Genomic DNA, 15,061 nt, shown 5'->3' on the forward strand with positions numbered 1-15,061 from the left:
GTCTACTTGGAAAAAACACAATTTGACGTCCCCCCCCGCCTACTATCGTTTCTGGAGCAGACCTATCTCTTACTTTGACAGCTTGAACTTTCCAAACACTACTTCCTGTCAGCTGAGCTTCAGCTGACTGTTGCCCGACTGTAGCCTGTTTTGTTTACATTCCGCTAATTCATTGTCATACAACAAACATAAATACACTGCACCATAAATCGAGTTCGGCATTGTGCAGTACAGATACCAAGAACGCAATGACAATAATATGTCAATTAAAAAAAAAAAAGATAATGACATCCAGAAACCATTTTCACCTGTCAAGGAATTTGTCAATTGCAGAAATTAATAAGTAAATATTGGTCATACTTAAATATTGGTAGGATAAGTAAGACAAGTTGCGCTGTTTTTGTTTGTGAGTCAATAAAGGTTCAACACTTTGAACCAACATGGCAGCCTACATGTTTCCCACTGCTGTAAGATGCATGGTGACTTTAGTACCTTTTAGCTACGTTCCGGCTTTAAGAATCACCTGTCAGGTCGTCAGTCACACAATTCAAGGTATTTCGATCGACGTGTCTTTACGATACGTTGGGACACTGTTTGACCTTAGTGCCTGTTGTTGTACGCGTTGGGAAATAGTCTCCGAGTGCACATTCGTTACCCCCCGACCGTTCGGTAACTCAGTGCATTGCAGTCGTTCGGTTAAATCAGATTGGACCAAAACCGGAGTGCTTGAGCATGCAGAAGGCGCTCCGGACTGGGGACACGGAGCACCAGCTCAGTGCTGGTTGCGTTCGGAAATGAATTGAAAGTGGGGCGTACTCCGCCCCTCCGAACACACCCAATCACACGGGCGTCAGAGTAAACATTTTCGAACGCACCCTGTGCTCCTATCAGTATTCTAAACCTTACATGCTCTGATTAATGGAATAAACTCAAGCTAATTAAAAAAATGTCAATCTTGTATGTTTCTGTTCTTTTTCCAAGGTTACACGAGCTCGAGGAAGCACTGTTCTTCCACGTCAACCTCCTCAGAATCTCCCACTATTGATTCTGGCGACACTGTCACCGAGTACAACCGCTTGGTTCATTGTGGCTCTTTGAGAGAAGATGCTTTGCAAAGGAGTGTTCTCCAGCGGCTGGCTGGCCTCCAACAGACCCTGCAAAATTACAGTAACACTTCCTACTTGAACCCAAACTCCAACTGCGATCGACTTCGGAAAAGGACCGAGCCCTGCATTATAACGACTGGAGCATCTGCTCGAAAAGTAAAGTCTTATCGTAATCATTTACAATGCATTGGTTAAGTTACATATTATATCCAGTCAATTATAATATCAACTACATGTGATATATGGACTTTGCATTCAAACCTACTGTAAGTCCAGCTCGATCAGCAATTGCGGCGGTGGGGCGTAGGTCAAAGGGAGGGTAAGGGGTGGGGGGGGGGGTCTGGGAAGCGTTTTCGAGTGGCGTAATGTCACCGATTGTTGTTGTTTTTAGGTCAGGGGAGATGACTGTCTAGTGTTGGGCGCTGGGATTTTTCGCTGGCACGGACGCGTGAGGTTAGTGCTGAGATTTGGGAAAGGACCTCCCGCTGGGCTCGTCCCGGCACCCCCTCTCACTCTCTCACCGTCCCCATGCAGTAATGAGAGAGGAGGGGGGGATCCCTATTATCTGGGCCATTCTTGTCCTTTTTCCTTTTGATTTGGGACTCTGACAAATACTTTTTGCCCCCCCCACCCCAAAGCCATGCACCTTCTATTTTTTTTTTTTACCCCTTTTACTTATTCTCGTTCACTCTCGCTGGACTCCCGTTTGAATCGGGTCATAAACACCGTCGGCGTTTTGGTGTCTTTTCTGCCTGCCGCCATTGTTCTCACTAACTGACCAAGTCTGTGAGGAGAGTACACTTGACTTCATATTGACCCAATGTGCCGTGCTTTTTTGCGGATGGTCGACTAACAATGGGCTATTGTCTCGGGAGAGCCAAGCGCAAGTCGGACCTGTATCGTTTAACTACCGGATCACTTTTTTTGGACAGTTCTTAGGACGATTCCCAAAAAAGTGCAAAAGCGGCAATAAAAACCGTATGAAAGCTTTTCCCACATGTGGGAGGTGAGACGAGGCCATGGCGTGCCGCCAGACAAGCCCATCTGAGGGACGGCCTTGTCTGTCTCCACTCTGCCATGATGGAATGGCTTCCAGCCACAACTCACTAGTAGCGAGCGCGTTGGGGAAGTCACGGAGAAGTCACCGACACTGTTGTGAGCGAATGAGTGACGAGGAAAAAGATAGGCAAGGAGTTTGTTTTTCATTTCGTTTTTCAATCAACCATTGTCCGCATTTAATAAGAGTCAAGTGCTCCTTGTACGCTGGACAACCAAGTACTGTCGCCATGAAATAGTCACTAAATTAAAACTCAAGAGCTCACTCATGCCCGAGCGATGTAATGTTGCCTGGTTACCGACGGTAACACGGCAGAGCTTCGGGAAAAAAAAGTCGAATTGCGTCTAAATGGAACTCCTGTGTTCACATCTGTGTCTTGGCTACTTCAATTCTCGGTCAATAGATTTTTAGAATATAGAAATTCTTATATATATTCGATGATTCAATTAGAAAATTGACTAAACAATCATATCCCATTTATTTACACATAGTAAGAATTCACGACCTGCACTAGCATTTAAATAGCTCCCGGCGTTCCCCCCCCCCCCCGACATATTTGGCTTTACTCAGTATGCGCAGCTCGGTCTCATAGAAGCCGTTCTTTTTTTTTTTTTTGAAGCAGGGCCCTTTTGATGATAGGAGGCAGGCAGCACAATGACTTCCAGCGGCACCTCAATGCAACAGTACCGTATCACAATTAGCAGCGCTAAACAGGCTGCACACAGACAAGTCCAGTCCATCTCGTATGGAGCCTCATTCAGTCCTCTCCGTTTTGTCTGACAAATCCGCCCATTGTTCCTGTGATGATGCTTTTCTTTCGTGGGAACCCCGGCTTGTCTTGTTGATTAGATCCCCTTTGTCTTCCTCCCCTGCAGTGGGCTAGTCTGGAGAATGTGAAACCTCAAACTGTAGTGGTGGCTTAATGCCTCACAATACTTTTGTTTATGAAATGGCCGCTGCGGGGTTAGACAGCGGCGGGGAGAGCAAAGTTTACATGCGGGTTGGAAGCTTTAGGAATGAGTTCACACATTAGGATATGAATATTCTTAAGTATCGTGTAATCTTCATCTTCAATTTCCCAACATATAGGAAGAAGATGCTCCGCCTCCTCCTCCGCCGAAAGGTTTCTACATTTATGGAGATGTCGGTGAGAAGATTACAGAATGGGTGTCATATCCATAGCAGTTATGAAATTTGATTTGAAATCATCCCTTCTGTCATGTCAAATCAGGCACGGGGAAGACGATGCTGATGGATATGTTTTACAGCGGGGTGCAAAACAGCCGCAAGAGGCGAGTCCACTTCAACGGCTTCATGTTGGAAATCCACCAAAGTTAGTACTCCCCCCCCCCCCCCCCCACTGCTTCATAACAACAACCCAAGCTTTGACTTCCTGAAGATGTCCCGACCTTTCAAACGCTCTACTATACTTATCTTCGTGTTTGTCTCAATGCTACGCCGCTAATTGTCCGCCATTATGCGCACGCAGGTGAAATTACTGCTTTATGCGGCGCAGTCACTAGCGCAGGTGTGTTTTTAAAAGACGGTTTGTGTGCACTGTTTAAAAAAAAAAAAAGGGATCCACCGGCGGAAACAAAGCCTGCCGAGACGAACGCTGGGCAACATGTTCACCTATGACCCCATATCACCGGTTGCTACGGAGATCGCCAGTGAAACCTGCCTCCTGTGTTTTGATGAGTTTCAGGTAAGTGATGGAGTAAGAATAATCTCTTTTTTTTTTTAAATATAAAAAAATATATACTATATCATAATTTTATTTTATTGTTGACAAAAAGTTAGAAAGTTGGTTTTCCACTCACTGTAAATTCAACTGTAGGGGCTCTAAGAGACAAACCGGCAACAAAAGCAAGACTGGGGACACCTAGTGGACAATCGTAGAATTTCAAGCAGTGCTTGAAATACTTTACGACTTTATGATTCTACACATTATCCGAATAAGTCAATTTGTCCTCTCTGCTGTTTTTTTTTCTCCAAACTTATTCTCATTGTGAGTATTTTTCCAGACTTCTCCTGTACCTGATGTAATAATTATCCCTGTCTTTGGTTATTGACATTTTACGGCTAATTTTTAATCTAGGTCGAGAGAAAAAAAAAATGAAAATAAAGCAAGCTTTTGTGGGCCTTGCGTTTGACACCTGTGCCTTACAGGATGAGTGCGCCTGTGTCTTTACAAAGCCAGCTGTTAGCGGCACAAAGCGCATCTTTTCTCTGATATCATTACCGCTAAAGGCCGCAGGTCAGAGGTGACGGTAGGTGTGCTGGCGCTTTCTAATCACTGCCGGTGCGCACGTGCGCTGATCAAGAGCTTAGGGTTGCCTTTCATGCTCTCTCTCTCTCTCGCCTTATCTTTTCAAACCGCGCCGCTGTTTTTTTTGCGCCCGCTGCTCATTGATTTATTTTTTATTTTTTTGCACCCGTCGCCCGCCATGCGGCTTGAATGGACATGCGCGCGTTGTTTACGATGCATAAAAGAAGAGGTTTCAAGGTTGGGGAGCGTCGGAGGTGGCGTAGACGGATAGAAGCTGAAGGGGGTGGGGGGGGGGGGGGGGGGGGGGGTGGTATACCAATCAGCATCCTCTTCCACTCAGCCATGCAAATGAGCTGCGCCGGGTATCGGTCGCACTCTGCTGCTTCTTTAAGTGAGTGGAGCTAGAAAGCGACTGGCGGCGGCGGCGGGTCAGATGGATCTTATCCTCTTAAATGCTAATGACATTTCTCCATTCTCTTCATTAGCGCCGTGCCATTATCAGTAATTTGTAGCCCCCCCCCCCTCCCTCCCTCCCTCCCTTCGCTCCCCCCCCCCTAATGAATACTCGCCATTGAGACGTCCGAGATGGGGAAAGAGAAGAGTGTGAAGAAAATGATTGTGCATCATTGTCCCCCCCCCCCCCTTTAGAAATTGCTCGTAGATTGTGTACATAAAGAGGTGTAACATCAAAAGAGTTTTAATGGGGCACCCGTGCGCCTCGCTGTAAACGCGCCAGCCGCCCGCTTGAGTAATTGGATGCTCATTTCAATATTTGCTATCGCTCCGACGGGAGATTGCGCCATTATTATGATTATTTTTTTGTCTTCCACAAGTGCGACATCAGGCACTTTCACTTTTTTAGCATTATCTGGGTATCACCCCCCCCCCCCCCCCTTAAAATCCTCCGAGTCATTCAGTAATCAATATGGACTAAGCCCTTGCGTTGAGCACGCATGAATAAACAAATGGCGGTTGTATAAAAGGTCATTTTTAAATGAGTCTTTTCAGATGAAAATAAAAATCCTGCGGTCGGAGGAAACGGGCGGAGTGGGGGGGGGGGCGTCTTTTGGAGAGACACGCCGCGTCGGGCCTTGGCTTTTCTGTTGATTCTCATTATGAGCGCACACAATCACAGGCGCTAATTTGATGGCCCCGGGCACCTCTCCTTAGCCAAATCAAGGCTTTAACACGCATGCTAATCAAGTATTGGCAAGGGCAGTGAGGCTAATACACAAAAAGCAGAAGACTCTCCAGGTTATGAAAGGGGGACATATGCTCCGGGGGTGAGGCCACTAACAAGTGGGAGGAAAAGTGGAGAGGGCGGGATTTTTATTCACCACTGCACAGACATTAGTCTGATTCGAAAAACTTGACTTCAGAGTGTAAACTTTTTGTCGGCGGAGCTACAACGGTTTTTAAACCGCGATGGGATGAGAGCGTCGTTTTTTTCCGTGGAATTATTTCACGCGCTGACCTTCTCAATCAGACGGGTTATATCCACGCAGTTTTGATTACGGCCGCGGAGAGGTTTCTCGTGGGTTTCCGAATAGAGACGAGAGGGTTAAGGACAAAAGTGAGAGCGCCGCATCGTTGATTGAAAGGTCAGAGCCCCTTCACGTAATAGCCGGGCGACTCACCGACGGCCTCGTTGTCATCGACCTTTGTTTACGCTTGCGATGACGTGGAAGGGAAAAAGGCAACGGTGACGTCTCTCGATTGATTACTTGACGCCCTGTCCTCATCATTGCAGACCTTACAAGTGCGTGTGTAAGCAGAAGTGCGTCGACTGTGATTGGCCGACTCGCTTTGACCCAAATATCAATCAATATGTGATCTTTCCTACTTTTTACGGTGTTAGGTGACGGACATCGCTGACGCCGTGATCCTCAGGCAGCTTTTCCAGGCGTTGTTCAAGACCGGGGTGGTGGTGGTGGCGACTTCCAATAGAGCGCCATGTGGTATGAATCTCTGTACATAAAAAAAAATAATAATAATAAGTCACAAGTCTGCTGCAGTGTTTATAAATTTGATGAATTTTTTTCAAAATAATTTCCACATTTTTTTAAATTTATTATTTTATTCATTTTTTTAAATTTAAAAATCATTTATTGAAATCATTTATTAAAAAAAAAAAGTCAAAAGTCTGCTGGAGTGTTTATAAATTTGATCCATTTTTTTTTTGAAATAATCTCCACATTTTTATTATTTATTAATATTTATTTATTATTTTATTCATTCTTTTTTATTTCGAAATCTGGGTTCTCACTTCCAGAACACTTCAGAATACTTGTCACGCCGAGCCGGCTACATTTATCATTAAGCCTGTTGTCCCGGCACTCAATCATGTCAAAACCTTTCCCCAAGAGGACGTTTTAAATGGAACAAGACGCCGCATCTCGGATTTTTACAAGCTATTAAGAACAAAGCGAGCAAAAAACGGCGCAAACTTAATAGAGCGCCTACTTGGTATTAATTGCGCCGTTAATGGGATACATGACGGCAGACAGAGAAAACCGGACATGAAAGGCATACATTTGCCGTCTTTATTGATGTGGAGATGGTGCTATCAAAAGCTTTGCTGATAGCTTCGAGTGAGATTGCATAAAAGAAAGATTTGTTTGTTTGTTTTTTTTAAAACATACACTAATGGAAAACTCATAAAAGCGTCTTTGGTGTTGGAAAGCCATCAGAACGTTGCCCCCGTCGTTTGGGCTTTGAATTAAAATTTGAAAGTTGCTATTGAGGATAAAGTGTTTCAAAAAAAAAAACAGGGGACGACTCAACCCAAGAAGTGAATTGAAATATCATTATTCCATTATTCCATTATTCCTAAGATTCAGAGTTTCATTTGACTTGTGCTTTATGAGCTTCGACTTTGCCACATTCTAGAAAGTAAACAAGGGCTCGCTAATGAGGCTTTTTAATGACGCGGTCCATCACAGTATACGAGTTACCCGCTTCTTTTGTACGCCGTTAAAGCCTAAACATCAACAACGACCAGTTGCGTTGCGTCGGCAGCTGGATGGCTTAAGCCCGGTCTGTTTGTGCGACGGCGGTGGCGTTGGTCCATATTCGCCTTTGTCCCGGATTTGTGTGTGTATCCCGACCTGTTTTATCTGTCTATCAGGGATGCTACTTCAGATGTAATTTGTTTCGGCCCGAGCTAATTGAAACGGCTATTCAGCGAGCCGCTGTGGATATTGTCCGCCCCGTGAAAAGGCGACGGTCCTTTCTCTCGCCGCCATTGTTTGGGAATGTAATGAATTTTATGTTGCCGCCGCTCTGCCGGTAGAGAAATCCATTTTTTCCTTTTTGTTGTACCTCCCCAACCTCATCCTTCAGTTCATCAATAGCCACTTTATGTGCCAATCTGTGGCGGGGGAATGACATTATTAGGGAGGCTAAACAGCACCTCTAATACAGGCCCTCCCCTTTCCTCTTTCAGATCTGTACAAAAACGGACTTCAGAGGGACACCTTTCTACCTTTCATCGACGTGCTGAAGGTAGAGACAAAGTCACATCCTGCTCTTGTGTCGGTAATATATTCATAACCATTGCCGGTGAGTCGGGAAAGGGGGGCAAGCTGAGTGACTAGCATAGATGCTAAAGAGGCGGCCATTTTGGTTGGGTCGCTGACTTGGAGTCAAGGTGAGAAAGCCGACCTGATTCGGGGGGCTGGCGGTTCTGAAGCGTAACCACGGCGACGCCAACTGACTGGCTCCTCAGGCAAAATGTCACCCTTTGCCCCCTTTAATCCTCCCTCCTCGTGGTCCTGAATGGCTGTTGTCGCACTACCTCCCGTCTTTCAGACTTCCATGTTTCCTTTTGTGAGGCCATCTGGTTTTCGGGGTCGGGGCCTTTTTCGCCGAGTTAAAGCATGTTTTTTTTTTTTGGGCCGGGTCACCCCGCTAACTAGCTGACCCTCAATGGATTGAATTAAAACTCGTCCGTGGGCCCTCCTCCTCGATGCGACTCGCTCTTCTTGTATGATTGTGTTTCAATGATGGCGTTTCAATTTTTTTTTTTTAAGAAATAGCCAGTGACATTTCCACCCTGTCACCTGGGTTGAAGTGAAAGAGGTTAATCCAGAGCTTCTGTCCGCTTGGGTTGACGTCTTTATTTAACTATTGACTCCTGATTAGATGGAACCACGACTTGTTTCCTTTCCTCTTTTGGAATCTCCAAAGTTGAACACAATCCTTCAAAATGTACTATTTGTTATCAAATTTTAAAATGAACGAGCCCATGGTGCAAAGTGAATTAATTGGTACCAAACTCATTCGAAAATATTTCTTTACTCTGTTGATGATTTTTGGGGATAAATAGTTTGTTTCATCAGATCATAACACATTTTACAAATTTACCGTAAATTATTTACAGTATATATATATATTTTTTTAATTAGTTGCTTTCCCCCCCCCCCCGCATGCAAACACACTTTTGTACCTTTTGAATTTTTTTCATAACTAACTATAACAACCTTGGTGCAAAAAAGAAGACCATACCTGCAGTGAAGCTTGGTTTCATGCTTTGGTACTTTTTTTTTTTTTTTTTTTCCCTTCAACTGGAACTAAGGCCTTCATCAAAGGTAGAAAAAAATGTGCAAGGCTTCCTTCTGAAAGACAGCAACAACAAATGTCAGGGAAAGCCTACTCAAACATCCAAACTTCATTCGGGGTTCATCAAAGATGCTTTAAATGAATTCTGAAGACTCCCGTTTGGGAGGGTGTGCACAGTTGTGCAACCTCATCAACTGAGTTGTTTTCTTGGGGGGGGGAAAACATTTCTCAAACATTTCAGTTGAGTTACAAAGCGCATCGATTTGGTGTCATGATTGAACTCCAAATTGTTTGACTTAGGGCTACTGTGACTGTGTTCTTTTCAGTTGTGCAATCATTTGAACATTCAGTTTCTCATCCTCATCTCATCCGGTTGTTTGGTCCTCTCGTCCTTTTGTAGCCAATGGAAAGCTCAGAGTTGGAGGGTTTAAGGGCTTTTTTTTTTTTTATTAATGGACCCTGCCAGTAATGTAACTAAGACGGACGAACCCGCTCCCAAACTGTCCTTCCTCTCCACTCCACTTTTCATTGCGTATCCTCGCGCTAACCTTTTATCCCGCTCTTTATTTTGTCACTATCCTGTTCTGCTCGCCGCTGTTACTCCCTCAAGGTCAGGCCTCGGTATTTTCGAGCACACAATGCTTTGTATGTGTGTGTGTCTGTTTTGGGGTTGTGATGTGGTAGTGGGAGGAAAGGGGGGGGACAACCCTGAAGCTACTTTTAAGTATCTCTGTGCTTCCCGTTGTTTTTAACCTCTTCTATTTTGATATAAAAAAAAAAATCCTTTTTTTTTTTTACCTGTTTTTGTTATGATTTCATTTTTAATGTGTATTGTGCAATCTGCAAATAGAGAAATCATCTCAAAAGGAAGAAAAGGTTACGGTCCTCCAGCCGAAAACCTTGGATCGAGAGACCGCCCGTGACGAGGCAGCCGCTCGCCGGTTCAAATCAAATCATCGGCGATAGTTTTAGATGACTGACATTGGTCGAATGAATGGCGGGGCAGTGGCACTCGGCGTACTTCTGCCGAGCTTTCTCATCAGGGTCGAAAATGAGTGGTAAAGAATGGATGGCGATGAATCAATCGTCCTCCTCTTGGAGTGAGGACAGTAATCGACTTGTTCTTAATTGATTCGCTGTCCTCGGTTGCCATCTTTTTCCCTCTCTATATTCAATGAGAATCATTGTATGAAGAAATTAAATGAAAAAAAAACAAACAAACAAAAAAAACATCCATCCGCATAGCAAGTGTGCCCCTACTGGCCAGGTGCAGGAATTACATGTCACCTTCTATTTCCTTTTTCTTGTTGTTGTGGTTTGCTTTTGCCGCCATGCGAAAGCCGTTTGAGGGTGGGGTGGTCCCTGATTCCTAAAGGTGGCCTCCAAAGATGTTTCCCCAAGAGGGGCAGCCAGAGGCAAGGAGGAGGTTGTGAGAACGACCCCACGGAACAAACCGCCGCTGGCCCGAGGCGGTCACTTTTTAAGGGAATAGATCATTAGGTGTAATTAGGGTGTTCGCATTGTCACCGAGCCCCCCCCCCCCCCGCCTCTTCCTCCCCCCGCGACGGCGTAAGAATGAATAAAATCACTAGATACCCCCCCCCCCCCCACTCACTCTCACACACTGCAGTAGTTAGTGAAAACACTTTGATGTCACAAGAGTCGTCCAGAACTCGCCAGCATAAAGGCAGTGTTTTAAGCTTTCTCTCTCTCTCGACCTCTCTATCCCTGCCTCCCCCTCTTTTCTTTCCGTGCCTCCACACAAGGCTGTAAGACACACATGCTTGAATGAGCGACAGCCTCGCCCCCCCCCCCTCCCGAGACCCCCACCACCTCAGCCTCTCGCACTCCCTCATCTCTTTTTCAGCCTTCCCACCCCGCATTTCTTTGAGGCCTGGTCAATTCGAAGAAGAAGAAAAAAAAAAAAAAGGAGAGAAGCATCAAATGTTTTCTGCTGCTGGGTAATGAGGGAGTGGACCTCATCAGGGCCCAATAGTCAGCTATCCTTGGCTTTTGTTGGCGCTCAATGGCACAGCACTCTTTCAAAGACTCAAAAGCAACTTTTGGAGGGGTAAAAAGATGGAGAAAAGATACGGCGGATATAGAAGGAGCAAGCACAGAGGGGAGGGAGATGTAGTCACCCAAAATAAAAAACCACTCAAAAAAAAAAAAAAAAAATTGAACACGTCTGAGCCGGACAGTCGGGACAATGAGTGTGAGATGCGCTACATGTGTTTGGATGACTTTCGTTCAGTCTGTCGATTCTCATAATTTGGCTTTGGGCCTTCTAAAAAATATATATATATATATTATTTTCTCAAATTGGTACCAGAGAGAAAAAAAAATGGAGAATAGAATTCCAAATATTCTCTCGGGAACTGAAAGTGACTCTATTGTTTATGGTCGAATGCGAGTAAGATGACGCGGCGGGCGAGGAGACGTGTGGGCGGATGAAATCTCGGAGGATGTGACAAAGCCCTCGAGATGGCTAATCAAGTAATGACCCGCTCGGCCTCCGCCTCATCAGATTATAAATAACCTATGGAATCATCACCGCTGATTGTGTTACCGGCCCTTCGTTCTTCCCTCGCCGTTATTTCCGAGACGGAAGACAAAAGCACTCATTTGAATATTGCCATTGTAACGGCGGTCCTACCTTCGCCGGCGAGGTCACGGCAGGTTGATGAAATGACACGTCGCTTTTGTGCCAAGGGGGAGGGGCCGCTCTGTCAGGTTGTTATTAAGCCCGATTCCCTCAAATTGGCTCCGAGCGGACGCGGCGATCCAAAAGTTGACAGCGGAGAAGAATGGTGTATTTCCGTCCTCTTGCTTTTCTGATGATTGCTAATTATCAGCCGGCTTAAGGAGGGCAGTGGCAGAAATCCGCTGATTTCATCTTTGAATGCTCGGCCGGTCCGCCCTGGATGGCGTTGATGGGGACCCGATGCGTAATTCTCATCTTTTCTCAGCAAAAGAATAGCTGAGATGATGATTACGGTTTGTTTGCGCGCTGTCCTCTCTGACATGAATCTCGAGGGTTGATGTTGTGCAAGTTTGAACTGCAGGATCGATTGTTGAATTCATTCTTTGCTTGTTGTGTTGAGGATGTCAACGAGAACGTTTTGGGGTTGTGTTTGTCTGCCACTCCTGACACAAAAAGACAAAAAAAAACTTTGCGATCCGGTGTGAAAAATTAACAAGTAAATCAATGATTTAATGATAAGTTATTTAACCAAACAAAAAAAAAAAAGATAGGTAAATAAATAATTAAATAATGAAAATTAATTTTTAAAATAATGACGTACCTTTTTTTTTTTTTTTTCATCCATGCAAGGAGTACTGCCACACTATCTGCCTCGACTCTGGTTTGGACTACAGGAGGCTGAGCAGGACTGGAACAGGGAAATTCTACTTCCTGTAAGATCCAAGAACTCATTGTTCATATTATTTTTTGCCCTCTATGATAAGTCATTGCACAGTGGATATAAAAAGTCTGCACACCTCTGTTCAAATATTTCATGATGTACGAAAATGAAAGCAAAATTAATTATTGCTCCCACCAAAAAAAACAAAAACTAATCAATTCAATGAAATCCCTAAATGTGCAACTGGTCAAATCTGAACACCCCCTTAGTTATAGGGTGTGCACACTTGTGCAATTTGAGTTTTCTATTGCGGTGTACATGTTATTTCCATATGAAAATGATTGCTCTAGTTCTCATTGGAACAGGTGTGTGTGGACTTTTTATATGCAAAGCATGGAGTGACACAGCGAACGAGGAAGAATTGAGGATGATGAAGTCGCTCTCCATCATCCCGAGAGCCAAAGTGGAGTCAATAGAATGTGACAAAATGGCTGAGCATTAAAAGCTAATTTTCTCTGTTATGAACACACACGCTCTCAAGCGCTCTCCTCTTTTCACCATATGTAAATAGAGTGCATCACTCACCATTTAATAATGCGAACACACACACACACACACACCTCATTTGGATGTTGTTTAGTGTCGAACATCCTTTTTTTCTTTTTTTCTTTTCCCCCCTACTCACGGAGTAAAAAGCTAAGTAGCCTCCTGTGCCACTGCGCTCTTCGCTGCTTATGTTTGATGTTGCCACTTCAGCATTATTAATTTCATATTCCATTAGCTCTTTATTGCCCCGTGTGTGTGTGTGTGTGTGTGTGTAGGACAGGAGAGCCTGACGCGGACGCTACGTTGGATGCCATGTTTGACGAGCTAGCTTTGACACAAACGAGCTGTAAGGAGGATATCGTTTTGAGTTTTTCCCCAAATTAAAGCGCATTGGGAGTGTTTTAATTTAAATAATTAAATGTATTTTTATTTTTTATTGGATGTGGGTATTAAAAATGAAATTATAAATGAAAGGGCTGACATGGTGAGGTGTGTTTCCATAGTTACTAGTCCAAAGGTGCTCACCGTGCTGGGCAGGGATGTGACGCTGGAGAAGACCTGCGGCTTCGTAGCAGACTGTACTTTCCACGAGCTGTGCGGCAGAGTGAGTCACGTTATTGACCTCATATCCATACGGAACATAATCATTTACATCTTGTCTTTTCAATGCCATTCAAATATTGTACTTTATGACCTTGTCTACATGTGCTGCAGCACCATTTGTGTTCAAGGCAATGTAGCCCGATTGAATTGATATATTTGTTTTAAATATATAAAGCCTCGTTGTATGCTGTTTTTTATTTGAATGGAGGCAATGTGATTTCCAGACTCGGGCTTTTATGGAATAGTCACTTTGAGAGAACAAACGAAAAGTGATTTTTTTTTTTTTTTTAACCTGGCAGGGAACACACAGCGAGGTCCCTTTTCTTCTTGATCAAATCCACTCACGACCCCTGACAACTGCTCACATAAAGCGTGGCTCCTTAACGCCGCATGTGCTTTCTTTCGTAGGTATTGTGCCGGAGCTTTGTCTCCGTCGCCGGCCAATTTTCCGCTCAATGTCAAAAAGCAAGTCTATTGATGTGTGCCGCTGAATAGTTTTGTCTGCGTTGTGTGTTTGTCGTTCACTCTTGATAAAAGTCTGGCGTTTTTTTTTTTCTTTTTTCTTCCCAAAGGCAAAGAAGATTGAAAAGATATAAGAATAAAGTGTTGTAGTATGTTGCGTAATGGGTCATCTTTAAAATGCATTGGATTGATTGTGAACGTTGTTTCGTTTTGAAAAGTGATTTAACCACAAAGATTGACACCCCCCCCCCCCCCCCCCCCCAGGCTCTTGGCGCCAGCGACTACTTGGAGATGGCGCGACTCTTCGACACGGTGTTCATCCGCCGCGTTCCTGTGCTAACGTTGCGGATGAAGGACCATGTCAGGCGCTTCACGACCCTCGTCGACAACTTCTACGACCATAAGTTATTCTGGACGAGTCACTTTTTTTTTGCGCTGCATTTTTCATGAACGCGGGAATGAATTTTTTTTTTCATATCTGACTCCCACAGGTGAGAGTGGTGATTCAAGCCGCGGCTCCGTTAGACGAGCTGTTCGTTCAAACCGGAGGAGATGATGAACGGGACCAACAGCTTCTGGATGACTTGGGCCTAAAGGAGGTGCCGGTTGCCACATTTGGACACATTGGGTCAAAGCTCTCATATTGTTGGTCCTGACCATATTTGTCCATCTTATCTTTATTCAGAAGGTGGCTGAGCGACTGACTCTTTTCACAGCTGAGGAGGAAACGTTTGCCTTTCAAAGAACTCTTTCCAGGCTCACCGAGATGCAGACCGACACGTATTGGATGGAGGGAGATCGCAGACAAACCAAGAAACACCTCAATACATCATTTTCACTCGTGGCTACCTGATGTGTATATTTCATAAGGAAAAAGAAGAATACAAAATAGAAATGATGCATTGTTGTTGAAAATATAAATATAAATTTTTTTTTTTTTAATTTAAGGAAATAACTTGTCTCATCATTTACTGAACCAGGAACGTACAAGGACTGTAAACGTCGCAATGAAACGTGCATAGTAGTTAGCGACTGCCCTCTTGTGGACAAAATAAGAACCTGCTCTGATGTTCGTAGTCATTTCTCTCCATTC

General features: G+C 44.4%; 1 protein-coding gene and 1 long non-coding RNA gene across 6 annotated transcripts in view; one reads left to right on the forward strand and one right to left on the reverse strand.

The window, feature by feature from the left end:
- The first annotated feature begins 426 nt into the window (after nucleotides 1–426).
- afg1lb (AFG1 like ATPase b) lies at nucleotides 427–15,010 on the forward strand. Of its 4 annotated transcripts, none has more exons than XR_015068857.1 (13): nucleotides 427–552; nucleotides 982–1,262; nucleotides 3,253–3,310; nucleotides 3,395–3,496; nucleotides 3,741–3,868; nucleotides 6,291–6,390; nucleotides 7,878–7,936; nucleotides 12,327–12,409; nucleotides 13,179–13,249; nucleotides 13,407–13,507; nucleotides 13,806–13,914; nucleotides 14,233–14,567; nucleotides 14,654–14,796. XR_015068857.1 is itself a non-coding variant. In XM_085937261.1 (13 exons), the coding sequence occupies exons 1-13, from the start codon at nucleotides 441–443 to the stop codon at nucleotides 14,819–14,821; spliced, it is 1,512 nt and encodes a 503-aa protein (XP_085793387.1). In that variant the 5' UTR covers nucleotides 427–440; the 3' UTR covers nucleotides 14,822–15,010. The 4 variants fall into 4 exon arrangements, 2 of the variants coding, with proteins under 2 accessions (XP_085793387.1, XP_085793386.1); XR_015068856.1 differs by having other exon boundaries at nucleotides 13,806–13,910; XM_085937261.1 differs by lacking the exon at nucleotides 13,806–13,914 and having other exon boundaries at nucleotides 14,233–14,371; nucleotides 14,458–14,567; nucleotides 14,654–15,010.
- Nucleotides 5,198–15,061, reverse strand: part of LOC147042395 (uncharacterized) — a 44,912-nt gene continuing 35,048 nt past the window's right edge. The window contains exons 8-13 of one of the 2 annotated variants that reach the window (XR_015068859.1): nucleotides 13,429–13,495; nucleotides 12,298–12,407; nucleotides 11,649–12,139; nucleotides 8,939–9,045; nucleotides 6,276–6,400; nucleotides 5,198–6,184 (exon numbers count right to left, since the gene is read on the reverse strand). This is a non-coding gene — a long non-coding RNA (uncharacterized LOC147042395). Of the gene's footprint in view, nucleotides 6,185–6,275; nucleotides 6,401–8,938; nucleotides 9,049–11,648; nucleotides 12,140–12,297; nucleotides 12,408–13,428; nucleotides 13,496–15,061 lie in introns of both variants that reach the window. The other variant, XR_015068858.1, reaches the window with a different exon arrangement.

This window comes from Syngnathus leptorhynchus, chromosome 18 (assembly GCF_054491065.1).
Source record: "Syngnathus leptorhynchus isolate UIUO chromosome 18, UIUO_Slep, whole genome shotgun sequence".
Classification (NCBI taxonomy): Eukaryota; Metazoa; Chordata; class Actinopteri; order Syngnathiformes; family Syngnathidae; genus Syngnathus; species Syngnathus leptorhynchus.